At 44.7% G+C, this 27995-nt stretch overlaps 1 protein-coding gene across 2 annotated transcripts; it reads left to right on the forward strand.

Moving 5' to 3' along the window:
• The first annotated feature begins 15 nt into the window (after window positions 1-15).
• Window positions 16-27987, forward strand: trip4 (thyroid hormone receptor interactor 4). 2 transcript variants are annotated; one of them, XM_028956711.1, is made up of 13 exons: window positions 16-256; window positions 335-501; window positions 3600-3733; window positions 3803-4021; window positions 8003-8081; window positions 8148-8253; window positions 8354-8569; window positions 8710-8824; window positions 8904-9085; window positions 9429-9553; window positions 12149-12240; window positions 16675-16777; window positions 27698-27987. In XM_028956711.1, exons 1-13 carry the CDS (start codon window positions 177-179, stop codon window positions 27760-27762), a joined length of 1683 nt encoding a protein of 560 aa, XP_028812544.1. In that variant the 5' UTR covers window positions 16-176; the 3' UTR covers window positions 27763-27987. The 2 variants fall into 2 exon arrangements, with proteins under 2 accessions (XP_028812544.1, XP_028812545.1); XM_028956712.1 differs by having other exon boundaries at window positions 18-256; window positions 3603-3733.
• The last annotated feature ends 8 nt before the right edge of the window (window positions 27988-27995 follow it).

Genomic DNA, 27995 nt, shown 5'->3' on the forward strand with positions numbered 1-27995 from the left:
CAGTAATTAGCGAGAAATTAGAAGACAAAAAATAGACTGTCGGAACCTTTCTTTTGTCCTGGTTTTGCTTTCAGGACTAATGATGCCGTTGCACCGTGTGCAGCAGCGTGTCGTTCCGGGTGCTACAGCGAATGGAAGTGTTGGATTCGTTGGTTTAAATATTTACTGTAATTAATATGTCGGAATCTCTGCTTCGTTGGTGTATTGAGGAGTTACGCAGCAGCTTCGGACTGGAGGCCTGCGAAGAGATCGTGCAGTGAGTTATTACGCAGTCTAAATGTATCGTGGGCCTTTCGGGACGCCATTCCCACATTTCTCCACTGGCGTGTTTTAGATATGTCCTCGCCATCGATAGCGAGGAGGAGATGGTGGAATATGTCCGGGACCTGCTGCAGGGCTCGGACGGGGAGAAGCGGCAGTTCATCGAGGAGCTTGTGGACCGATGGCGGGACTCCCGTCGCCCAGGCCCTGAAGCCGCTGTAACGGGCGCGCTGTCACCAGGTAACCTGCCGCACAAACCTGCCTGCCTGCCTGCCTGCCGAGCTGTCAGTCTGTCTGTCTGTCTGTCGGGCTGTCAGTCTGTCTGTCTGCCTATCGGGCTGTCAGTCTGTCTGTCTGTCTGCCTATCGGGCTGTCTGTCTGCCTATCGGGCTGTCTGTCTGCCTGTCGGGCTGTCAGTCTGTCTGTCGGGCTGTCTGTCTGCCTGTCGGGCTGTCAGTCTGTCTGTCGGGCTGTCAGTCTGTCTGTCGGGCTGTCAGTCTGTCTGTCGGGCTGTCAGTCTGTCTGTCGGGCTGTCTGTCTGCCTGTCAGTCTGTCTGTCTGCCTGTCGGGCTGTCTGTCTGTCAGTCTGTCTGTCTGCCTGTCGGGCTGTCTGTCTGCCTGTCAGTCTGTCTGTCTGCCTGTCGGGCTGTCTGTCTGTCAGTCTGTCTGTCTGTCTGCCTGTCGGGCTGTCTGTCTGTCAGTCTGTCTGTCTGCCTGTCGGGCTGTCTGTCTGTCTGTCTGCCTGTCGGTCTGTCTGTCTGCCGGGCTGCCTGCCTGTCGGTCTGTCTGTCTGCCGGGCTGCCTGTCTGCCGGGCTGCCGGTCTGTCTGCCTATCGGGCTGTCTGTCTGTCTGTCGGGCTGTCAGTCTGTCTGTCGGGCTGTCAGTCTGCCTGTCTGTCTGTCTGTCTGCCTGTCGGGCTGTCTGTCTGTCTGTCTGCCTGTCAGGCTGTCTGTCTGTCTGCCTGTCTGTCTGTCTGCCTGTCGGGCTGTCTGTCTGTCAGTCTGTCTGTCTGTCTGCCTGTCGGGCTGTCTGTCTGTCAGTCTGTCTGTCTGTCTGCCTGTCAGTCTGTCTGTCTGCCTGTCGGGCTGTCTGTCTGTCTGTCTGCCTGTCGGTCTGTCTGTCTGCCGGGCTGCCTGTCTGCCGGGCTGCCGGTCTGTCTGCCTATCGGGCTGTCTGTCTGTCTGTCGGGCTGTCAGTCTGTCTGTCGGGCTGTCAGTCTGTCTGTCTGCCTGTCTGTCTGTCTGTCTGTCTGCCTGTCAGTCTGTCTGTCTGCCCGTCGGGCTGTCTGCCTGTCAGGCTGTCTGTCTGTCTGCCTGTCTGTCTGTCTGTCTGTCTGTCTGTCTGTCTGCCTGTCGGGCTGTCTGCCTGTCTGTCTGCCTGTCGGGCTGTCTGTCTGTCTGTCTGCCTGTCGGTCTGTCTGTCTGTCTGCCTATCGGGCTGTCTGTCTGTCTGTCGGGCTGTCAGTCTGTCTGTCTGCCTATTGGGCTGTCAGTCTGTCTGTCGGGCTGTCAGTCTGTCTGTCGGGCTGTCAGTCTGTCTGTCTGCCTGTCTGTCTGTCTGTCTGCCTGCCTGCCTGTCTGTCTGTCTGCCTGTCAGTCTGTCTGTCTGTCTGTCGGGCTGTCAGTCTGTCTGTCTGCCTATTGGGCTGTCAGTCTGTCTGTCGGGCTGTCTGTCTGCCTGTCGGTCAGTCTGTCTGTTTGTCTGTCTGCCTGTCGGGCTGTCTGCCTGTCTGTCTGTCTGCCGGTCTGGCTGTCTGCCGGTCTGGCTGTCTGGCTGTCTGCCGGTCTGGCTGTCTGCCGGTCTGGCTGTCTGGCTGTCTGTCTGTCTGCCTATCGGTCGGTCTGGCTGTCTGTCGGTCTGTCTGTCGGGCTGTCTGTCTGTCGGTCTGTCTGTCTGTCGGTCTGTCTGTCGGTCGGTCTGTCTGTCGGTCGGTCTGTCTGTCGGTCGGGCTGTCTGTCTGTCTGTCGGGCTGTCGGTCGGGCTGTCTGTCTGTCTGTCTGGCTGTCGGTCTGTCTGTCTGTCGGGCTGTCGGTCTGTCTGTCTGTCGGGCTGTCGGTCTGTCTGTCGGTCGGGCTGTCTGTCTGTCGGGCTGTCTGTCTGTCTGTCGGTCTGTCGGTCTGTCTGTCGGTCGGGCTGTCTGTCTGGCTGTCGGTCTGTCTGTCGGTCGGGCTGTCTGTCTGGCTGTCGGTCTGTCTGTCGGTCGGGCTGTCTGTCGGTCTGTCGGGCTGTCTGTCTGTCGGGCTGTCTGTCTGTCGGTCTGGCTGTCTGTCGGGCTGTCTGTCGGGCTGTCTGTCGGGCTGTCTGTCGGGCTGTCTGTCTGTCGGGCTGTCGGTCTGTCTGTCGGTCGGGCTGTCGGTCTGTCTGTCTGTCTGGCTGTCGGTCTGTCTGTCGGTCGGGCTGGCTGTCGGTCTGTCGGGCTGTCGGTCTGTCGGGCTGTCTGTCTGTCGGTCTGGCTGTCTGTCGGTCTGGCTGTCTGTCGGTCTGTCTGTCGGTCTGTCTGTCGGTCTGTCTGTCGGGCTGTCTGTCTGTCTGTCTGTCGGGCTGTCGGTCTGTCTGTCGGTCGGGCTGGCTGTCTGGCTGTCGGTCTGTCTGTCTGTCGGTCTGTCTGTCGGTCGGTCTGTCGGTCTGTCTGTCGGTCTGTCTGTCGGTCTGTCTGTCGGGCTGTCTGTCGGGCTGTCTGTCTGTCGGTCTGTCTGTCTGTCGGGCTGTCGGTCTGTCTGTCGGTCGGGCTGTCTGTCTGGCTGTCTGGCTGTCGGTCTGTCTGTCTGTCGGTCTGTCTGTCGGTCGGGCTGTCTGTCTGTCGGGCTGTCTGTCTGTCGGGCTGTCTGTCTGTCGGGCTGTCTGTCTGTCGGGCTGTCTGCCTGTCGGGCTGTCTGTCTGTCGGGCTGTCTGTCTGTCGGGCTGTCAGTCTGTCTGTCTGGCTGTCGGTCTGTCTGTCTGTCGGTCTGTCTGTCTGTCGGGCTGTCTGTCTGTCGGGCTGTCTGTCTGTCGGGCTGTCTGTCTGGCTGTCGGTCTGTCTGTCTGTCGGTCTGTCTGGCTGTCGGTCTGTCTGTCTGTCGGTCTGTCTGCCTGTCGGGCTGTCTGTCTGTCGGGCTGTCTGTCTGGCTGTCGGTCTGTCTGTCTGTCGGTCTGTCTGTCTGTCGGGCTGTCTGTCTGTCGGGCTGTCTGTCTGTCGGGCTGTCTGTCTGTCGGGCTGTCGGTCTGTCTGTCTGTCGGGCTGTCTGTCTGTCGGGCTGTCTGTCTGTCGGGCTGTCTGTCTGTCGGGCTGTCTGTCTGTCGGGCTGTCTGTCTGTCGGGCTGTCTGTCTGGCTGTTCAAAATGTCCTCACTGCATCCAGCAGAAGTTCCAGACACGACCAAAGACACTCAGAAGAAAAGCAAACGGAAGGGGAGGAACAAGCAGGAGACGGTGACCGTGAATCCGGTGGAGCCGGAGCCGGAGCCGCTTAGAACCCCCCTGGACCTGCGGGAGGTAAGAGATGGCCGCTTTCCGCCGCTGTGGATGAAAGCCCGGCTTGACTGCACGTTCTCTCCATTCCAGGCACAGGAGAGCCGGATTTCATCCTCCGGGAAGAAGAAGAATAAATTTGTGAACCTGTACGCGACAGAGGGCCAGGAGCGGCTGACCGTGCTGCTGCCGGGACGGCATGCCTGCGACTGTCTGGCCCAGAAGCACAAGCTGGTCAGCAACTGCATGGCGTGCGGCCGCATTGTGTGTGAACAGGAGGGCTCGGGCCCTTGCCTCTTCTGCGGGAGCCTGGTGAGAAGCTTGCAAAGCCGTCATTTGATGTAAAGTATAATGTGAAAGGACCACGTAATATCTGCAACATTATAAAGGACATTTTATCCTCCATAAACTGTGTAATAGAGTTTTTGGGGGCTCTAAGACTAGTAAAATGATTCAGAATAGCTGATCTGAGATGAGAAGACTGGTAAAGATGGAGCAGTACCTTTTGAAACACATGAATAAGATCATCTGGACATGATTCCCAGTTTCCAGCAGTTTAAAGTGGTACGCACCTTGTGGACAATGTAGACACTGCTCAAAATAAAGGGAGCACAAAAAGAAGACATCTTAGATCTGAATGAATGAAATATTTTTATTAAATTCTTTGTTTAAATAGTTGAATATGCTGACAACAAAATCACAAACAAATTATCAATGGAAATAGAATTTATCAAACCATGGAGGTCTGGAGTTCCACTCAAAATTAAAGTGGAAAAAATACAGGCTGATCCAACTTTGATGTAATGTCCTTAAAACAAGTCGAAATGAGGCTCAGTCGTGTGTGTGGCCTCCATCTGCCTGTATGACCGCCCTATAACGCCTGGGCTTGGTCCTGATGATGTGGAAGATGGTCTCCTGAGGTCCTCTCAGACCTGCACTGAGGCATCCACCAACTCCTGGGCAGTCTGTGGTGCAACGTGCCATTGGCAGATGGAGCGAGACATGATGTCCCAGATGTGCCCAATTGGATTCAGGTGTGGAGAACGGGCGGGCCAGTCCATAGATAGCATCAATGCCTCACTCCAGCCACACTCCAGCCAGATGAGGTCTAGCATCATCTTGCATTAGGGGGAACCCAGGGTCAACCGCACCAGCGTATGGTCTCACAAGGGGTCTGAGGATCTCATCTCGGTACCTAATGGCAGTCAGGCTACTTCTGGCAAGCACATGGAGGGCTGTGCAGCTCTCCAAAGAAATGCCACTTTACACTAGGGCTGCAACTAACGATTATTTTAATATTTTTGATTAATCGTAGAATCTGACTTTGATTAATTGTCTTGTTGCAAGACCCATGACCTGCGACTGAGACCAAGCTTTCTGACACTGGCCAGCACGTTTCTCTCTAGAATCCCTTGATAGTCTTGAGATTTCATTGTACCCTGCACAGATTCAAGACACCCTGTACCAGATGCAGCAAAGCAGCCCCAGAACATAACAGAGCCTCCTCCATGTTTCACAGAAGGGACTGTGTTCTTTTCTTGATATGCTTCATTTTTCCGTCTGTGAACATAGAGCTGATGTGCCTTGGCAAAAAGTTCTGTCCATAGGACGTTCTCCCAGAATGTAGTTTGGAAAATTCCAGTCTGGCTTTTTTATGATTTGTTTTCAACAATGGTGTCCTCCTTGGTCATCTCCCATGAAGTCCACTTTGGCTCAAACAACGACGGATGGTGCGATCTGACACTGATGTTCCTTGAGCTTGAAGTTCACCTTGGATCTCTTTAGAAGTTTTTACCATTCGTATTATCCGTCTCTTTGATTTGTCATCAATTTTCCTCCTGCGGCCACGTCCAGGGAGGTTGGCTACAGTCCCATGGATCTTAAATTTCTGAATAATATGTGCAACTGTAGTCACAGGAACATCAAGCTGCTTCGAGAAGGTCTTATAGCCTTTACCTTTGACATGGTTGTCTATAATTTCCTTTCCTTCGCTTCCTCTGGTCCATGTTGAGTGTGGTACACACCATGTCACCAAACAACACAGTGACTACCTGGAGCCCTATATATAGGTCCACTGACTGATTACAAGATTGTAGACACCTGTGATGGACACACCTTGGATTAACATGTCCCTTTGGTCACATTATTTTCAGTCTTTTCTAGGGGTACCATCATTTTCGTCCAGGCCTGTTTCATGAGTTTATTTTTTAAAATAATTCTGTTGAAGAATGGTTGAAAATCAATGTCTGACTTTCATTGGTTAAATTTCATAGAATTTTTATTTATTATTACTTTTGTCAGATTCAAGTTATTTTTGTGACCATTTTGAGTTTTTCTTTCATTGACTGAAGGGTACCAACAATTTTGTCCACGTGTGTAGACTTTTAAAATAAAGTGCCACCTCAGCTGCCAGAACAATAAATCATTTATTAAAAAGATTTAACACACACACTCGTCCTCTCTCACTGCCTTTGTTCAGACACTTTGCAATGCAAAATGGTGGCCTAGCGGTGAAGGAAGCGGCCCCGTAATCAGAACGTTGCCACTGAGCAAAGCCTCGCCCCACACACTGCTCCCCAGGCGCCTGTCATGGCTGCTCACTTCTCACCAAGAGGGAAAGGGGCATTATGGTCCATATGGCCTTGTATCTTTCCTCTACCTCTGCTAGTTCTTCTTTTTATGCTCCGCCTTGTCTATGAGGTGCCGAACTCACCGAGTGTGATCTCTGCTCCGCACTCAAAAATGAAATTTGTTGCCAACTGTTTTAGTAGATTTAATCGATTTGTTGTTGCAGCCCTACTTCAATTTGCCAACGTTGGTGTTCTCTGGCAAATGCCAAACATGCTGCACAGTGTTGAGCTGTAAGCACCACCCTCACTTGTGGACATCAGGGCCTCATACCACCCTCATGGAGTCTGTTTCTGACCCTCTGAGCAGAGACATATTTGTGGTCTGCTGGAGATCTTTTTGCAGAGCTTCTCCTCTTCCTCCTTGCACAAAGGCGGAGGTAGTGGTCCTGCTGCTGGGTTGTTGCCCTCCTGCGGCCTCCTCCACATCTCCTGATGTACTGGCCTGTCTCCTGGTAGTGCCTCCATGCTCTGGACACTATGCTGACAGACACAGCAAACCTTCTGGCCACAGCTTGCTTTGATGAGCCTCTTGTGTGGGTTGTAGACTCCATCTCATGCTACCAATAGAGTTAAAGCACCACTAGCATTCAAAAGTGAACAAAACATCAGCCAGAAAGCACAGGAACTGGGAAGTGTTCTGTGGTCACCACCTGCAGAACCACGCCTTTATTGGGGATGTCTTGCTAATGTCTGTAATTTCCACCTGTTGTCTATTCCATTTACACAACAGCATGTAAAATTGATCGTTGATCAGTGTTGCTTCAAAAGTGGCAGTTTGATTTCACAGAAGCGTGATTGACTTGGAGTGACTGTGTTGTTTCCCTTTGTTTTTTAAGATGTGTATGTAATAGTGATGGGCGCTTTTGTGTATGTTTGAGTTTGTGTATGTTTGTTTGATATGCAGCAGCCCTATTGGTTGAGGTATGAAAACCACAGGGTAGAATTTAATGAGAGAAACACTGTTCCATTCTGGCCACTAGATGCCAGTGCACTATTTACCCAATGAGCTCTACAAACAAATGACATGGGATCTAAACCATGGTAGTAGCTTTGTGTGTAACACACTCGCCCATGAACCCCATAAATGTAATGTGGAGGTGACTGTGGTGAGACTCATTGTGTCGCTCATAGAGTCAGTCATTCACTGGCCTAATAAAGCAAGATCCCATAAAATATATACATGCCCTCCATGGTGACCGGACTCCAGACCGCAACTGTACATGTTCAAATTTCACTTATTTTATTTTTTTTTTAATGCAAGAATCTTCTTATGTACAGTATCACAATATATGCATTCAATCAATGAATCATAGCCCTTGTATCAATATATGGATCACATAGCCCTGCCCTGAGCAAGTTTGGATTTGGCCAAGCTTAGAGCTGTAATCGGGCTTAAATTTAGACCTGACCCAACTAGTCCAGCTTTAAAAGCCTGACTTTCTTTGCACGCGCTAGACTAAGAGGGAACGGAAATGAGTGGATTTAAACAAATTTACCAGAGGCTAACTTCCATTTTCCATAATTAACATTTATTAAAACAAATTTACAAAATGTGAAACACTTCAGCATTTTGTAAGCAGTTAAATTGCTCCAAAAAAGTCAGATTTATAATTTATTGTGTTTGTCTTATCTTAAAGTGAACTTGTCTCCTTGTCTTTGCCAGGTTTGTACAAAAGAGGAGATGGAGGTTCTGCAGCGTGACTCGAACAAAAGCCAGAAGCTGAGGAAAAAGCTGATGGGCGGTGAGGTTGGGACTTTAACTCTTGTGCATAGCAGTGCCTCCTTCTGACTGGACGTTTAACCTCCAGAGAACGTGGAGCGAGATTATCTCCCCCGCCAGGAGGCCTTGCTGAAAGCTGGCTTGGAGAAGGCCGTTCAGCACAAAGATAAACTGCTGGAGTTTGACAAGAACAGGTACAGCATCAGTGAGATAAAGCAGAATTCGTGGTGATGGATGCGGTTTATAATCATGACCAACGTCTACTCTGCTCATGGTCACCTCTGGTTTCGACAGTGTGTGCCGAACGCAGGTCCTGGATGATGAGGCTGATTATTTTGCCACCCACTCAAACCAGTGGCTGTCTCCCACCGAGCGAGCAGCTCTGCACAGAAGAGAGGAGGAGCTTCACGAGCTGAGACACACCTCTCGTAAAGAACGGAGGATCACGCTCGACTTTGCTGGACGGCAGGTGCTTGAGGATGGACAGAATCAGAAGCAGTACTATAGCAGGTGAGTTCCAGAACATTCCGAAACGCCATGATTTCTGAAAGCACGTTGTAAGTCGCTCTGGATAAGGGCGTCTGCCAAATGCCGTAAATGTAAATGTAAATGATGCTCAGGGACTCAAGCCGCGTTTATGTCCTTGACAGACTGGATGAGACGGTGCAGGCCATCAGCACAGGGTCTCTGGTCCAGACTAATAAGCGTGAGGATTCCTACCTGAGAGAGCTGCTCAACCCCAACATCATGCAGGCTGCACCGCAGGTGGCTTCCCGAAACTCAGCGGAAGACTTCACGCTCTGCCATGGATTCATTTATTTGATTGTAAATGTCTGTGTTTTAGTGGGTGGATGTTAATGGGGAGGAAGGCTCTCGTGGGCTGGGGAAGACCCTGGTGGAACAGCAGGCTTCTGAGCGCTCTAGACTCCGCATCCAGGACAGGGAGCTCCAGGAAATGGCTGATGGGGGCTGGTGCCTCAGTATGCACCAACCGTGGGCTTCTCTCCTCATAAAGGGCATCAAGAGGTACCTTAATCATTCACCCATCCGCACTCATCCAGGATTACTAGCACAATTGCAGTACATTCTGCCTCTGTTGGCCTGTCATAATTACCATTGTCATTTCATGTTTTTTATTCATTTAATTCGAGACATAATATTTTTTCACACTGATCCATAGTTTTCTGCTTGAGTCACAGTGACCCTGCTCATGTTTTGTTTATGATATAATTTTATTCACGATTGCTAATTTAGAAATAGAATTATTAGAAATGTGAGGTTTTCATCCTTCAATGTTCATTATAATATTCCTTTTCTTGGAAAGAAATCCTATAAATGGAGATGCTCTGATGATGTGTGTAAATTGCAGGGTAGAGGGCCGTTCGTGGTACACCTCCCATAGAGGACGTCTCTGGATTGCTGCAGCAGCCAAACGGCCCCTGGCTCAGGAGATCTCAGACGTGGAGGCCGTGTACCGACAGGTCCACAAGAAAGGTCTAATCTAGTCAGAAACATTACACTTCCAAACCATTCTGGTCCAAGTATTCCTGGATTTTTCATGGCTCCACAATGTTTATGGATAGTACAGTATTGTCAGTACAGACATCATGTCAGAGAGGAAGAGTAGATCTGGGACGAGCTCAGTAGTATTTGACTTACAGCATCCCTGCAGCTGAAACACTGTGAAGAGGTTTAGATGTTTTAATGAGGGCAGAAAATAATACGTTCAGAAATAATAACTTCATTTCAACATTAAATCTAATACCAAGGGTGGTAGTAGCCTAGTGGGTAACCCAGGTTCAAATCCCACTTACTACCATTGTGTCCCTGAGCAAGACACTTAACCCTAAATTGCTCCAGGGGGACTGTCCCTGTAAATACTGATTGTAAGACGCTCTGGGTAAAGGCGTCTGGTAAATGCTGCAAGTGTAATGTAAATGTAATCCTATTTAAGGTTGGAAATATGTGTGTACTGACACACCAATATTGCTTTTTTAATTCATTTAATTAAGTTCATTAATGTTATAGAGTGTGTGCAGGCAGAGAGACAGCATGCTATGTAAAGATTTGAGAATGGCACAAAAACTGGTCTTCACTTTGCTGCTTCATGTTTTTAGATCTTTTTGTTGGTTGTTTCTGTGGTGTATTGAAGTTTAGCTTTTAGGCTTTTATTGACAATTACATGAAGTTTATGCAAAGAGTCAATATTATTGGCCCTTTTTTTCAAGACCTCTGCTATTCGCCTTGGCCTGCTGTCAATCAACTTTTGGGCCACATCCTGACTGATGGAAACCCATTCCTTCATTATCAGTGCTTGGAGTTGGTCAGAATATGTGGGTTTTTGTTTGTCCACTTGCCTCTTGAGGACTGACCACAAGTTCTAAATTGGATTGAAATTTTGGGTCCATGGCAGGAAACTCCCCAGAACTCCCCAGAATGGCACGGTGTTCCATCATGCATATCTTTCATTGTTAGCCTTCCACCACAGTAATGGGTTTTCTTCCTTGGCAAGGCTCTTTTATCCAAAGGATGTGAGATTTTGTTCTTGACTTGGCTGTGGACGTCAGTTAGGAATATAAAATGATTCACTAATGTCCCAGCTTTAACTGGACCGTAAACATGCTAATTAATCGGACAAAAATCCACGCAGTTCATTATGCGCTGCCAAATAATTTTGAACTACAGGCACCTCACCTCATCCGTCCTCTCCAGCTTGCCGTACTGTTCTCAGGTGGGCTGACAAGCTCGCTGTGACCCCGGTTCTGTGTGTTCAGTCCAAACCGCACTCAAATAAAGTTTTCTTTTCAAATAATCCAAATGTCTTGACACAATGACTCGATTATGAAATTCGTTGGCAACTCTTTTAATAATCGATTTAATCGATTCGTAGTTGCAGCCGTAATTTGGTTTGGACAAGTTGCTGTTGGAGGGTGTTTTTGTACCATTCTTTATTCATGACTGTGTTTTTAGGCAAAATTGTGAGTGAGTGAATGAGTGCACTCCGTTGGATGAGAAGCAGCCCCACACTGTCGGGCACCAGACTGGACTGATGGTGGCACTCACCTTTTCTTCTCCAGATCATTTTTCCAGAAAGGGGTTTCATCAGAGAAAATGACGTCCTCAGCAGTCCAATCCCTGTACTTTTTGCAGAATATCAAGCTGTCCTTGATGTTTTTCTTGGGGAGGAATGGCTTCCTTACTGCCGTTCTTGACACCAGCCCATCGTCCAAAATTCTTCACTTCACTTTGCGTACAGATGCACACCTGCCAGCTGCCATTCCCGAGCAAGGTCTCCACTGGTGGCATCCTGATCCCACAGCTCAGTCATCTTTAGTAGACGGTCCTGGTGCTTGCTGGACTTTTCTTGAGTTTTGGGATTAGGTTCATATTCATAGCAAAGAGGAACTTTGCAATTCATCAAATCGCTGTTCATAACATTTGTTGAGTATATGCTATAAATTGCAGCAATCTTTGTGAAAATCAGTATTTGTGTCATTCTCAAACCTTTTGGCCATGACTGTATAAGCAATATGGTGTTGGTAAATCCCCCAGCCCTAATACTGACTTCGTTTTTTTATATTCACATACATTATAATATGCTTTCTGGGGCATGTAGGTGGCTGCCTTGTGGCATTTTCTGGTTCCTTTAATGAGGTGTAATTGCTAATGTTAACCACATTGCAAAATTGTTAGTTTATTGGTTTGCTTTTAAGCATATTTCCACAAATTCTATATTTCACTAATTTTATCCTGAATATCTTTCATTTAACATGTTGTAATCTTTTTGCAGCTTTACATATCACACTCTCAGGCAAGGCAGCAAGTCTTTATAAATGGTCCGTCGTAAGGGTGTCGCTTGAACTGCTGGTTGAGCCATTGCCATGTGAACATCAGTGCTGATGTTCACAGTCCTGAAGGATCTATCATTATGTTATGGCTGATTGGTGTATGCAGGCATGGGGTTATATGATTAATAATAGGTGGATTAGGTCTGGCCATGTTCTATGGATCACCACAGGTAGGAAATGTCTGTCCACTGTAATGAAGAGGTGTATTGTGGGTAAATGTACTTTCTTGGTCGTTCGTCAGGTGTGCCGTTTCCCACCGAATACCCAACTGGCTGCCTGCTGGGCTGTGTGAACGTGGTCGACTGTCTGTCTCAGGAGCAGTTTAAAGAACAGGTTGGTTCCTTTTCTTTGGTTAAAGGGATAAATGACCACCACACACAGGTACACTCACCCCTCAATTTTCTTCTCTTTCCCAAAATGCACCTGGAAATCAATCTCTTCCCCTATTGACTGCGCTGAGTGATCATTGAGCAATTCAGCATGTTTCATATCGAGTAGTTGTGCTGTTGTTGTTTAGCTTCACCACTAGGTGTCAGGATGAACGGTGTCTGAGATTTTGTCTAGTATTTTTAGATTTGCCTATTCAGATGTTTGAAAGGAGATACCAACTGGCTCACCGTGCCTCTAAAGATATTGATAAACTTGTTTTAGGGTTTAAATGTAATAATCCCAATTTCAATATTTTATAACATCTGTATGTATGTATTTACTGTAAGATATAGTTTTAGATGTGTGTGTGTGTGTGTGTGTGTGTGTGTGTGTGTGTGTGTGTGTGTGTGTGTGTGATAAGTATTGATCCACTCTTCAGATTAAGTATCTCTGTCAGTAATGTTCTGGACATATATCAGGTGGCGAGTAAAATCATGTTTTCATTTTGAACTTTTAAAATGGGCCCGCACCATATGCATACATATCAGACATAAAAAAGGAGTCGTACAGTCGTAACATTTACATTCAATTTTAGTGGGAACTGTGTTGCTTATCAGCCTTTGCTTCGGAGAAAGACTTGCTTTGTTCCACATTGTTTTCTTCGTTGTGAAGAAAGTGTTGAAAGCTCTCGCTTCGTCATTCTCTCCCAGCCTTCTTCAATACCAACCAAGTATCTCATGACAATTGCATATCGCGGAAGTGAGTGATTATGTGATTTAGTCTGGTATTTATTAGTCAGCAATATTACATGATATATTTCATTATAGTTATGACCTGCATTTACATCTTGTCTCCTCAAAAGGTTCGTGTACGATGATATTTCAGCATAAATAAAAAAAAACACTACAAGCCTGAGCTGTGAAATCAGATGATCCTTATTGAATACTGCTGTTCTGACCAATGCTTTTAGCATTAATATGAGTGGTTTATTTGGCATCGTTTGGTGCTCAGTTGAAAATATTGAACGGTATAGTGTAAGGGGTGCAAGTCCTCTTCTGGACTAGCCACAACATTTCAATTTATTCAGAATGTAAGCGGAGTATTTGTTTCTGATACGTGTAATACCTTTTGAAATCATTTTTATTTGAACACAATAAAAATGAAAACCAAATTCAGAACTTTTGACAAAGAGGTTTTATGGACTTCATGTGTCTAATTTGTGCATGCACAAGACTCGCAGCAATGCCATTGTAGTGAACCACTTAATTTTTTTGTCATTTGCAACATCTGATTTGCTTTTTTGAAGAATTTAAAGTGAATATTGGCAGATAATAATTCCAGTGTATTGGCAAGGAGCTCATGATACATACCATATCCATATTATACATGGGTTATTGTATCATGATACATACCGTATTGTATTGTGATAAATTATGTGATAAAATTATGAAAAAGCTGAAATACAAAAAAACATAACTCAGAAATTAATTTTGGATAATATTTGTATACAAAAATATTGATATTTGATGTCCCTGTATCGATACAATATCACAACGTAAAATATCACAATATATTGCTGTATCGATATTTTCTAACACACAAGCATGGCAGAAATCTGTCAAGAACAGAAGATACTCCATAATAGATTCATGTAATGACAGAGTAGAAAGTGGCTGCAGGACTAAACTCATTTTCACTCCTTGTGTTTAAGAGTGGTGAGTAAGTGAATTTATACTCACTCACTCACTTTCTGTACCCACTTGGTCCTGTTACTGCTGGAGCCCATCCCAGGACACTGGGTGCAGTGCGCACACACACATAGCAGGAGGAAAACAGGAGAACCTGCTCCAACATGGGAATGGCATGTATTCTCCACACACTGAAAGACCAAGCCAGGATTCAAACTCACAGACTTGGATGTGTGAGGCCAGAGGTCACATCAAATCTCTTGGAGTGCGTTTGGCACAACAGGAATCCTTATATTAGCACCTAAAAGACTGACTAGGGATAAAGGGACGTCGCTGCGCGGATCTTTCTGTTTTATGGACGTGCTCAGTAAAGGCTGCAGGTTTGCTGGTTTTGATATTTACATGGCAGAAGCTGGAACCACGTGGGGAGTGGGCCTGTTCACTTACTCATAGCATCACAATAGCATGTCCCATCACACCACTAATATTCACAGAGTAACAGATTTTTCAAATGTGCAAATGGATGGCTTAGTGACAATTATCAGAATTAAAGAATGAATTATAATATAAGAATAAAAACAGGACATTAGACTAAAAAGCGATCTTCAAGATATGATTTGAGTATTTTTAACAGTGTGATAAATGACTGGACTTTTACCCCTTGTATGAATATTAATGAATGGTTATTAAACTGAAAGTACCCAGATCGGTACAGAAGCAGTTTGCAGGGAAGTTGCCGGCAACTCTCTGATGGGGCTGCTCTCTGTGCTGTTGGCCACATACAACTCTCATGTTGTGTGGGAGGTAATGGATTTGGCAGCAGGATGCTATGAAAGAGCTGGATGGGCCGGGTCTGGGCTGTTGTGCTCTCTGGCTATGACTGGGCAGTCAGGCCCCATCAGAGACCAGTTCTTCTCTGTTTTGCCAGTCTGCATGATTGTGGTTGTTGGAAACCTGCTTCAAGTGCATTAATTATGTGAAGGGGTGGACTTTTTAATATTAATCCTGTTTCTTACATACAGCACATGCCTGCTTTTGGAAATGCATTATACAGCAGACTGCAGGCAGTTTACTAGTCACAGCAGGTCATAGTACTCCAATTGAACAAAAACTGTGTTGTCCAGTTGGTGCTGTGACTTTTATGACGTATCTTTCATGTTTGGGAACAGCTTGGTGGCTCGTGGTGTAGCTCAGTGGCTTAAAGCTCAGAATTCTCACCCATCCCGGGGCTCAGGGCAGGACACCAGCCAAACACAAAGCTCATTGTAGCAGATAAGGAAGCGAATTCAAACTCGAATTTGGACTGTTGTGGGCTGAAATTCTGACCACCAAAGTGCCACTGAGGTCCCCTTGATGATGGAACCCACCTGCTGCTCCACAGGCACCTGTCATGGCTGCCCACTGCTCACCAAGGGTGATTATATAAATGCAGAGGACACATTATGCTGGCTCATGGTGTGCTTTCACAATGACTATCACTTCACTTCCAGTTAATGTCTTTCCCTCATTTTCAACCTGAAGACCCTCATACTTCAACCCTTGAACACTTTGCATCTGCCAGTGAAATGTTTTATTGGTCTGACTGCACTCAAACTCCTGACCCGACCCAGCCTCTTAGTTGATGGCCAGCATCTGACATAGGACCAGATGAGCTCCGATCTGCTGCTCCAGTGACTCTCCACGGGCTGGGAGACTGGAAGAAAACAGGGACATGGATGGGCTTTCTGTCCACTCCGTCACCCCAACTGCCCTCTAATCTGCTCTGATCTGCTTCTTTTGCTGTAGTGGCATGACGGCCCAAAATAAAACACCAGCAGAGTTTACTCGTGCAGGAGTGTGTGGACAGATGGAGGCTGGAGGGGTCATTCCTTGTGGCCAGATTCATGCCACCAAAGCAGAAGTTCTCTATATGGAGCTCTAAAACTGGACAAAAACAAGGAAAAAGAAAAAAGTGAAGTGATTATCACATTTAATACACAGCAGCACAGCACACGGCGCACACAGTGAAATTTGTCCTCTGCATTTAACCCATCACCCTGAGTGAGCAGTGGGCGGCCATGACAGGCGCCCGGGGAGCAGTGTGTGGGGACGGTGCTTTGCTCAGTGGCACCTCAGTGGCACCTTGGCGGATCGGGATTCGAACCGGCAACCTTCTGATTACGGGGCCGCTTCCTTAACCGCTAGACCACCACTGCCCCACTGTATTTAATGTAGTGTGTGTATGTGTACCTGCCTTCATTCATTTGTATGCGTGTGTGTACTGTATATATCCATTCAAATGTATAAATATTGGAACATAGATGCAATTCAAATATTTTTATCTCTATAAATCAACACAAGGACATGAACATGATGATCTTTAACTGCAGATGTTCAGCTTTACTTCGAAACCAGCGGAACGTTGTGTAGGAATTATAAAGTGGGAGTGACCTATCCAAACTCTTCCTAAACCGATCACCTGGTTTGCATGTAAATCCCCTCAAATTAAAGCTGAGATTAGAAGTCACTTAACCCTGAGTGTGTCCAGGGGGGACTGTCCCTGTAACTGCTGATTGTAAGTCGCTCTGGTTAAATGCTGTAAATGTAAGTATGTAAATCTTTACCTGAGACTGATGGAATTACAGCAGAGCTCCTCCCCGCTGACCAGGCGGCGAGATGGAGAGAGTGCAGTGGTGATGAACAGGAGTAACAGAGTCTCTCCTTTCCACAGTATCCCCAGATCTCTGAGGAGTCTGCATCGCCATTTGTCTTCGTTTGTTCCAGCCCCCTGGAGCTGCTGGTGAAATTTCCCATGAAAGGAAAGCATAAGATTTGTAAGTGCTTTGTTTTTGCTTCTCATTTTTTTGCGCCTGACAGTGTTAACATGAGTAAGTTAACATGACGATGGTTGAGTTTGCACACTGATTGCCATACACCAATGAGTGGCTGTGCGGTGGTATGGTCAATATGAGATCATGGACAACAATGACCTCACTCATCTAAGCTGCAAATAGAAACTGTGCATAGTTTTAGATAATTAATCAAATGTAGTAACAAAGGACACAAACACACACACTTATATACAGTCCATTCCATTCTCATTCAATTTGTTTTCTTTATCTTCATGACCATTTACGTTGGTAGATTCCCACTGAAGGCATCAGAACTATGAATGAACACATGTGGAGTTCTGTACTTAACAAAAAAAGGTGAAATAAGTGAAAACATGTTTTATATTCTAGTTTCTTTGCTCTGATTACTGCTTTGCACACTCTTGGCAGAGGTTGTCACCTGAAATGCTTCTCCAACAGTCTTGAAGGAGTTCCCAGAGGGGTTTAGCACTTCACTGCCTTCACTCTTCGGTCCGTTTACAGGCCAAAAGTTTTTTTTAAATGTTTAAAATAATGGTATTTGCAGATTGAGTCCTAGTGAGGGATTACAATTATGGACATCTTAAAAACCTTCTGTAAGTTTCTCTGGATAAGACTGTCTCCCAAGTGCTGTAAATGCAAGCAATAATCAGTTTGAAATATCTCCTGTTAGTAGAAGATGATAAATCTGTGTTTCAGGCTGCTGGCTGTTCACTGCCTGGTCACATTCGCAGCTCACAGCAGAGCTAAACTGGGCTGGGAAGAATAGAGCTCCCTTTGCACCTGGTTATTTCTCTCCATCCTTTAAAGTGGTCTTTTTTTCTCTCTGGGACTGGCTCCTTCAGAAGCTGCTGAGCCTGGTGGTGAGAAGGTAGGGAGGGAGCTGTATATATTACTTCGCAGGTGTCAGGGAGGAGGCAGGCACAGCCTGGTGGGGGATTGAAATATGACTAGAAAAGGACCAGGCAGGATTATTATTTATTGAAATTTCAGAAAAGGCTGATTAATGACCATATCTGTCCAATTTTGTCTGATTGACTTACTGTTCTGATATCTGAAGCCTCAGCAGACTGTAATACTGCACTATTACTTGTGTTACAATATAATTTGTATTCGTATGTTGCTTTATGGAAAGAACCTACAATAACGAGAAACATCTACTTTTCCTTTTTGTTTTTCGGGGCAGTGGTAGCATTATGAAATCCATTACATTTTAACTTAATTCCTTTTTTTCCATTTGAATTCTTCTGAATTCCACGTTTCCCGTGATAAACATATTTATTCACCTAAAAACGATGGAGTGGGTGGGGAAAAAATACCCTGCAATATGACACATCACATTTATTCACTGTTCAACAAAGTTCAACTCTTGTAAACCATTTCAGGCAAAGAACTATTTCACAATATTACTCATTCTTCCTTTTGTAAAATAAAAGTACTTAACGTTTGACCTCAACATAAAAAAAACGTAGCAAATAAATAAACATTGGGATGACCTGGAATCTAAAAAATGAATAATGAACTGGAACCGTGATAATAAAATCACGTTTTGAATCAGTTGAATTGTTGCTTGACTGGCTTGCGCTAGTTTGCTTCTGTTCTCTGTTTCTGGTACGAGTTTTTGACTAAGTGGTCGTCACATATGGAGTTTGGATATTGTTCTGCTCTAAACTTAGAAGTCAGAGTCGAATTCCTTAATTTTTGCATATATTGCGTGTGCGCGCTCGAATGCAAGTTGTCCAGATTCGGCACTGACCTCACGTTTACATTACGTTGGTGTGTGCGAAAGTCCCGCCACAATTGGAAGTGTAGTGGACTGCAGCGGCCAGAAACGCAAACTATACTGGATTTTCATTTTATTTGTTGGAGTCCGCGATTCCGTCCGCATTTTCCGCAGAAATCATAGGGCCGTATATCACATGCATCTGTCACTAAGCGTCTTCAGAACACTTCTCTTACAGACATATCTATTTTCCTGGAGAACCAGTAGCACACATGGACACACATGTGGGGACGGTTTTTGCTCAGTGGCACCTTGGCGGTTTGGTTACGGGTCCATTTCTTTACCAGCTAGGCCACCACTTCCCCAATTATACCCTACAGCTAAAATTCTGACTAGTTAATTAACAGTGTAACATATATTACTTTCAGAAGTAGTATCTCCAACACACCTGATCAGATCAACTCTTTTCTACAGCACCCATATCTCCATCAGGGATTAAAATGGAAATGTTTCATATTCTCTCCAGAACATAAACATTTTACATTTACGGCACTTATCAGACGCCCTTATCCAGAACAACTTACAATCAGTAGTTACAGGGACAGTCTCCCCCTGGAGAAACTTAGGGTTAAGTGTCTTGCTCAGGGACACAATGGCAGTAAGTGGGACTTGAACCTGGGTCTTCTGGTTCACAGCCGAGTGTGTTAACCACTAGGCTACTACCACCCTACCTTATTTCACCATCCAGTGTTCCAAAGCCTCTCATTTAATTAATAACAGGTTAGAATAAATTATTTGTATAGCATGGGCCCAGCAGGGGTGCAGTGGTGCAGAAACGTTTCAGCACAGCATCATGTGTAAAAAAAAGCCTTGTAAATGTCTTAAAAGGCTTTTGTAGGATTATATTCAGTTGTATGATTAATCACATAAACCAAACAGGCACTAAAGATCAACAATTTGACATATATATTGAAACACAGGATTTAATGATGTCTGCAATGCTGAGAAATACATGCAGATATCCATCCATCATGCAATACCATCATAGGCATAGGACCTTTAGCAGGATAGCCACTCTAAACCTCCAAACAATGAAATCAGAACAAGGAGTCCTAGGAACCCTGATTGAGGGTCTGTCTCTTCCTCAGGGAACCGTGGTTATATGCTGAACCTGATGTTCCTTTTCAGTCGATTCACTCAGTAAAACACGAGACGTATGGGACATTCAGAAAGTATTCACAGCGCTTTTTCCACATTTTGTAATCTTACAGCATAATTCCAAAATTGATTACATTCATTTTCTCTTCAGAAATTCTACACACATAATGACAACATGAAAAAAGGTTCACTTGAGGATTTGGCAAATTTATAAAAAATTTAAAAACTGTGGTATTTGCAGCCTCAGAATTGATCTCACTTGATCATCCTTGAGATGTTTCTGCAACTTAATTGGGGTCCACCAGTGGAAAAAACAGTTGCTTGGACATGATTTTGAAAAGGCCCACACCAGTCTATATACGGTCACCCAGCGTTGGTTAGAAATGCATAAAGGAGAATGTCCACCTTGACGAGCATGCTGAGATCAGTCAGCGGACCGTACATCATTCACTGGATGTAAAAAGATCTACACATGCCCTGCCACTCTGAGGCCTGCCCATGCATTATGTGAGACACCACTGTCATGTTGTTGGTCCAACCCCATAGAATGGGGAGAAAATACCTCAATTCCAGCCACACTGCCAACAGCTCCAGATGATTTATGTGGTGAGCTCGCTGGGTGAGAGTCTGTGGATATTACTGACGCAGATACATTCGGAATGGCAGCCTGATTCCAGACCAGTGTGAGAGCAGATCTCCAGACCAGATATGATATTTTCTGAGCTGGGGATAGCGAGCTCTTTTTCACGTTCACTAGAGACCCAAAATGGTGACTGACCGAATAAACCCACTGAGGAAAGTGGCTAATCCAGATAAGTTGTCTGATTGTGGTCTAGCATATCTGACCGGGTCAGCCAAAGATGGCAAGACTGACCACACCATCCAGATAACACGAACGGAGGTCTGTGACTAAGTTCGGAAACAACGACAAAACGCAGCACAGCACACGGTGACACAACAAAATGTGTCCTCTGCTTTTAATCATCACCCTTGGTGACGGTGGGCAGCCATGACAGGCACCCGGGGAGCAGTGTGTGGGGACGTTGCTTTGCTCAGCACCTTGGCAGCTCGGAATTCGAAGCAGCAACCTTCTGATTTGCTAGGCCAGCACTGCCCCAACAAAAAAATCCAAGTCATTAAATCCCAAACCGTTAGCAGTAGCTGAAATCATTTTGATAGGTGTAAAAATGTACTTAGTGAGAACTAGCGTTAGAACTAAGGGGACATGGCGGCAACGGGTGGTTTTATTGGAGGGCGTGACCCCCTCCCCCTGTAGCCCCATCTCCTGCCTATAGGCGTGGGCATGCGGAGGCATGGTTATCTCATACTACTTGTGTTGTACCGAGTGAATCGACTGAAAGGAAACGAATCTTTTCACATATAAAGCAGAATAGCATGTCTTTTGCAGTAAATTTGCTGTGTCTTCAACATAAAAATCTTTATCAATTTTATAATATAAAAGTCTGTAGATCAACGTTGAGGTCAGCACTGACCAGGCTGGTTAAAGGCTGTAGCTTCTGTAGTGGCAGTGGTGGCCTAGTGGGTAACAGACACATAGTCAGAAGGTTGCTGGTTTGGGTCCAGAACTGCCAAGGTGCCACTGAGCAAAGCACCGTCCTCACACAGCCTTTCATGGCTGCTCACGGCTCACTGAGATTTCCACTCGAAATCTTTCACTTACACAGACAGGTACAGAATTTGTCTTATACTTGGCAGTGATACAATGTACAGCCATTTTAGACACTGTGAATGGCTTGGAGATGGTCTTGGCATCTTCCCCTTAGCATGAGCCTGTACTGTCTTCTTTCTGAACTCCAGACTGATTCCTTTGTCTCTGGCATGGTGAGGAACAGTCGTCCCTCTCATGTGGTCAAGTGCCCTGTTCCTTCGAGTCTTTTTACTGACTGAGGAAGCTAATTGACTGAACAGGTTTGGTTTTAAAGCTGATTTGTTCATTACTGTAGTTGTGTTTTGAAAGCAGTCACATGCAGCTAATATTATTGGCCACGTCCTAAAATATTGAATATTTTATATTATTAAAAATGTAAAAAAAAAAATTTTTTTTTTTTATTTATCAAGGCTGCAAACACTGGAAAGAAGTTTAGGGAAATGTTCCATAATTCCTGGGGTGCTAATAATTTTGGCCTATATCTTGTGTCAAGTGTTACATGTAAAATTGATTGCGTGAACATTAAGTAACCCTGGATATCTACTCTCTGTTTAATTTTGGTGTTCATCCATGGACAGTGCTTTTGTGGTTATGGGTAGATCTATACATGAAGAGTCTTGTCTGTTGGAGAAAAGAATGCCATTGTGAAACTGGGTAACAATCCATCAGAGGTATTTCCAATATTAGACATATGAACCAGTGCCACTATTTGGAATGTTGAGCAGAAAAAGGAAATAACTGAGTAACAATCATCAAAATGGCCATCCAAGCAAAACAAGAAATCATTATTGGCAAATGATGAGCACAATTAAGAAAACTTCAAACCAGACCCCAAAGTCATGAAAAATGTCCAATGAACAGGCATGGTGAAATCACAATGGTGTTGTTTCAATGAGGCTTTGAGAAACATAATATGGAGAACAAACTGGAAGTTTACTAGCAGTAATAAGCAGTAATAACCACTCACGACCACTAAGAGTTTTTAATGATCTTCTCTTATCCACAGACAATTTTGTTGCACTTTTATTGTTAGATCTATTGGCAGCCTGTGATACGGTGGACACACCATTTTTCAGTCATGTCCACAATTATGTGTTGTCCTTAAGGTCACTGCTGTCCAGTGTTTTTGCTCGTACCTTTCCAAAAGGTCATTCTTTGTCAATATAGGCCCCTAAGGGTGGTAGTAGCCTAGAGGGTAACACACTTGCCTATGAACCAGAAGACCCGGGTTCGAATCCCACTTACTACCATTGTGTCCCTGAGCAAGACACTTAACCCTGAGTGTCTCCAGGGAGACTGTCCCTGTAACTACTGATTATAAGTCGCTCTGGATAATGCTGTAAATGTAAATGAACCTACAATTCAAGTGAGGCCAATCGTAACTGTGGAATGCCTCAAGGTTCTCTCAGCCCTGTTTGGTCTGGGTTTGAGTTGGGTGGCCTAGTGGGTAAGGAAGCGGACCCATAATCGGAAGGTTGCCGGTTCAAATCCCGAACCGCCAAGATGCCAACGAGGTGTTGAGCAAAGCACAGTCCCCTCACGTGGATGTTCATTAATTTTCTTAAGTTAAATGGAAAAAAATCCTGCTGTTTTAAAGGGAGTGGATAGTGATCTGGGCCCATTATCCTTGTATTGCAAATCATGTCAATTCCCTAAAATTTCATAAGCAAGTGAGTGCAGTTGTGGAGGCCTGCTCTTTCCAACTTATACTGCTCGCCAGGGTAAAGCCATACCTTCCAGCATCTTTGAACAAGTTATTCGTCTTTTTGTTTTCTGTCGACTCGACCTTCAACTATATATGTTGTCCTGGACCAGTCACATGGCTGCTGACTGGTATCAAGCGCTGGGGACACACAACTCCGATATAAGCCTCTCTTCACTGGCTTCCTGTCACATACAGGCTCCAGTTTAAAGTTCTGCTTGTTGTCTAGCTGTCAGTCTTATCTTTCTGAATTGTTGACTGTTCATAATCCAGCTAGAACCATCAAGCACTCATCTAATTTGAACCATTCCAAGTAAGCTAAAAACCTGAGGGGGCAGAGATATATCTAAATGGACTGGCTTTTAGCACAGGTTGACCTGGAACATTTTCTTTTCCTACCTGTTTAATTAACTCTTAATGGTTTTACTTTCTCAACCTAAATATACAAGGTCATCTGTGAAGCATGGTGAGCACGTGAAGCATGTGTCAGGGCTTGGACTTGCATGGCCGCTTTTTCTGCCAATTTAAGCATCCAGACTATTTGGGACAAATTTTTATTATCCCTCAAAACAATGATCAAAACACACTGCCACAAACGGAAGGTTCTGGACTGGAACTTAAACTGAAAATGTATTTCACCTCCTGAAGAAAAGAAGGAGACAAGCTAGAAAAGCATAACCGATTAAGAAACAAGGAATCTCTTTTCATGTACACTGCATAAAATGTATATTTACACTGTTTCATGGTCCCTGGAGTGACACCGTGTATGTGGAGAAAAAGAATCCATTTATGATATGACCTACTTTCCCCCTTCATCCCCCTGTTTAGATGTTCCTACTAGAATGTCCCCAGCTATAGAAGCCAGCGAGGGTGGCTGTCGGGTTGGAGATGGAGCGCTACTCCAACACAGGGAACGGTTGCATTGCTTTATCAAATGAGGGCATGTACAACATCAATCAATCACACTCAGACACAGACGTCTGATAAAGAAAAAACTAGCCTAAAAACTGCATAAAAATCAATCCCTCCTGATGGAGTCAGCACTGTGCTCCTTCATGGCTCCTGCCCAGATATAGAGAGCCCTGCTGGGATAATTGATTAAGCATCAGGCTGCTTTTAGGAAAAGATGGATTCCAGGAAACCAACTACTTACTCTCTCAGATACTCTCATATTTGAGGTAGCCATCAGTCCATCTTTTTCATTTGGCATTTTCTCTGAAATGCTTTGCAGCTTTTCCACCTCCAAATAATTTTCTGCCGAAATGTGTCCTCTGCTTTTAACCATCACCCTGAGTGAGCAGTGGGCAGCCATGAAAGGTGCCCGGGGAGCAGTGTGTGGGGACGGTGCTTGGAGATTCGGGGTTTGAACCAGCAACAGTCCTATTATGGCTCGAAGATCGAAGGAAATGGCTGAACAGCTCATAATTTACAGAAATTTAGCATGGTTTTTGAATGCACTGTATATTTTTAATAGGTTAATCTTGCAGTTAAGCAGCATCAAGTGTTAAGCAGTGACAAGCAAACGCCAGAGAAATGGCAATTGATCGCAGCTATAACTGCTGGACTGAGTCATTAACTGCTGTAATCAGTCACTACCAGCCCTACTTTTTAACTAGAATTTTTACACCACCGCCAGAAAATTACCAAGCAATGTCATTCTGATATAATTGATTATGTTCTGCACTGCATCAATGCATAATAGTTCTAATGCAAAACATTGATTATTTGATTAATTTTAACACCCCTCGGATTGGGGTTTTATTTGGGTTTAGTAACGTGAATGATTAATTGATTATGAGTCCACTTCCTATCCGCTATCCCTAGCCCTAGATGCCACTTTTCAAGCCCCAGTTGTTGAAACCAGCGGTGGAGAACAGCGCTTTGACTGAGATGCTAAATTCCCAACTTAAGCAGAGTGGAGCCATCTCTTTTGTTATTGATTTAATTTGTCTCGACAAAGCAGGCCTGCCTGTCCAAGCAGCATCAGCGAACACAGCAGGTCATCCAGCAGGAAGGAGCACTTTGCCTTGGGGACCAAAACCCTCACAGACTCACCAGATATCTTGCTGCTTCTGTTCATGCCATTTCATAACCATTCTCAGGCCATTCTCAAGGTCATTAAGAGTTTTTGTAAAAAGGACCTGGTCATCTGCAGCTAACTGTCTGTCACAGTACTAATTTTCATCTGCTATTATCTTTTTTAGTTATGGGCCTTAGTGTTGTAGTCCAGACCGCCTAAACTGAGACCAAGACATTGCCAAGACCAAGGTACTGCTGAGACTAGAGGGTACTAAGACTGAGAACAAGACCAGTCGGGACCACGACCAAGACTGGAAACCGACTATGGCTAGAATCCACCTCACATTAGAGATTTGTCATAGAGGCCTGATTGAAAATAGTATTCTCAGCAATCCTCTCCTATAACCATTTTATCAGACCTTGTCAAAGGAAAGAGATGGGATGTACCAGAAACATGCTCATATTAAGTGCCTTATACCAGAGACAGAGAATATGGATATGTAATGATCCCTCACTTTCAACTGAACACAAAGGACATTTGGGGCAGTGGTGGCCTAGCGGGTAAGGGACTTGTAATTTGAAGGTTTCCAGTTCGAAACCCAAACCGCCAAGGTACCACTGAGCAAAGTACCATCCCCACACACTCTTTCATGGCTGCCCACTGCTCACTGAGGATGCATTTTGTTGTGGCACCATGTGCTGCGCTTGGTGTGCTTCACAATGACAATCACTTTACTTTCACTCACTTTATCTCATGTGGCTCTCAAATGATCCCTGACACTGTTAAATCCATTAAATCCATTAACATTAGTAAGTTCATGGCACATTTCGTTGTGTCACCATGTGCTGTGCTTAAGTGCTGGTTCACTGATCTACAACGGGTAGTGTACAGAGACCCTTTAGTACCATGAACTGTCTTATTTATTTAAAATAATTTTCTGTGCATACTGAAAGATAACACAGACAGGGAAAATGCATTGTTATACATGCATAGTTGCATTACATGGCTCAGTAGTAATGATCAAAATGAACAAAGGTGTACATACATGATATTCTTTTTCATATTTATGAGCTTTAGGAGCAGAACTGGTCAATGATTTTGTAGTTGTCTATAAAGAACCTTTTCATGGTTCTTTCTCTCCAAATACCTGGTGAGTGTGGACGTCGTCCCAGCTGTTTCTGTCAAGGTGGACAACCCCCTGATACAGGGTAATGATAGAGTAGGCACAATAATAGTGAGAGGGCATCATGTTTATTGCTGCATTCAGCACTTATTGCCCTGAATGTAAAATAACATATAAAAACTGATCATCACAGAATGTGCAGTTATTAGCTGCTAACTAGCACTTCTTTATTCTTCTTAGCCTTTCCTTAATGTCTTCCCAGGAAGCAGCCTAGGAAGGTCCCTTAAAAGCATGAGAAACATGACCAGGACATCAATTTATGGAAGATTTTAAGCACAAACATTCATATGGCAATTAATTTGGAAATTGTCAATTCAATATGCAATCTGAGCATGTATTTTGATTTTACATTTTGCAACTGGCAATTCAATGTGCAAAGTGTTGATGTAATCCTTAGTTCATTTCAAAGTGTTTTGAATAAAAAATTCAATAACAATTCACTGAATTGCATTTCGCTCTGCCATGGGTTTTCTGCCCTTTTGTTCAAATGAAATTCATTTTGCAAATGGCAATTCAATGTCCAAAGTGCTGATGCACTCCTTTATTCAGTGAGTACATTTGTCCAAGCATCTCCCACTGACTCTATATGTAGATCAGTGAGCATGGTGGCCACAACTCAGACCACCCCTGCTGACCTGACCCACTGCCCATGATATTCACAGTTCATTTATTCTGGCTGTCCACAGTAGGGACAGGTGGGCTCAAATTGCAGTAGCCAGGCATCCTGCAACACAGAACAGAAACACACCAAAACACCAGCACGGAACAGAATTCATTACAGAACCATTACATATGCTTTACTGATAGTTTCCATGATTTTGGTCAGCATGTGTTGTGCATGCCCAGTAAATCCAACCCAATAAGAGATTAGAAATCAATATGGCCGAGAGAGAACCGAGTACAATGACAGGTGCCCGGGGAGCAGTGTGTGGGGACGGTACCTTGATCAAGGAGACACCTTGGCTCAGTGGCACCTTGGCGTTTCGGAATTCGAACTTGCAACCTTCCGCCTCCTTACCCACAAGGCCTATTGTTCCATCTGCTGTAATCTGATGTATTATCAGTATGTGAGTGAAGTTTGTGTCCAATGGTATAATAGATGACTTGACACTTGAAATGTACATTTTTAAGAAGTGTGGTGAGTGGTTTTCAGAGTTGTGTTATTTTGAGTCATCTGTACATTGCTATAATTTATTTGAGAAAGGCTCAAAGCTCAGGCCAGAGTTGGGGTAAAAAGTTCAGAGAGAAGTTCATGGCTGATGTGGCCATCCAATGCTAGGCACTAATTTGTCATCTTGGCCTCAGTTTACGCTGCAGTTTAAATTTTCCACCTTGCAGAATGACAACATTTTTGCATTGGGAAAAAGTCCCTCCGTTCTCCTGGTTTTCATTCATCTCTGTTTCCTCCCTCTTTCTCTCTACCATGCAGGGAAATTGGACAGTAAGTACCATCAAGCAGCAAAGAAAGGGCTGAAGCCATCAGCTGAGGTGTGAAGGTGTCGTCAGCAAGTGGACATCTAGCCGGTCAAATAAGACATCATTGAAAATAGAATCATGTTGTGAATTTTTTTCCTCTAATTATTTGGTACAATACTGTATAATTCAAGAAACCTTTTTGAAATATTGATATTTTTGTGTTAGACTGTACTAAATGTGTGCTTCTAATGTAAAGCTGATACCAATGCTTTCAATCAAGTAAACCTTTTAAATCGAACAGTGCATTTGTG

This window comes from Denticeps clupeoides, chromosome 16 (assembly GCF_900700375.1).
Source record: "Denticeps clupeoides chromosome 16, fDenClu1.1, whole genome shotgun sequence".
Lineage (NCBI taxonomy): Eukaryota > Metazoa > Chordata > Actinopteri > Clupeiformes > Denticipitidae > Denticeps > Denticeps clupeoides.

Coding starts and splice junctions, on each gene's coding strand:
- trip4 (XM_028956711.1), top strand. CDS start 177: ATGTCGGAATCTCTGCTTCGTTGGTGTATTGAGGAGTTACGCAGCAGC. Junction 8,082..8,147: donor GAGGAAAAAGCTGATGGGCG/GTGAGGTTGGGA, acceptor TTTAACCTCCAG/AGAACGTGGAGCGAGATTAT. Junction 8,825..8,903: donor TCATGCAGGCTGCACCGCAG/GTGGCTTCCCGA, acceptor TCTGTGTTTTAG/TGGGTGGATGTTAATGGGGA.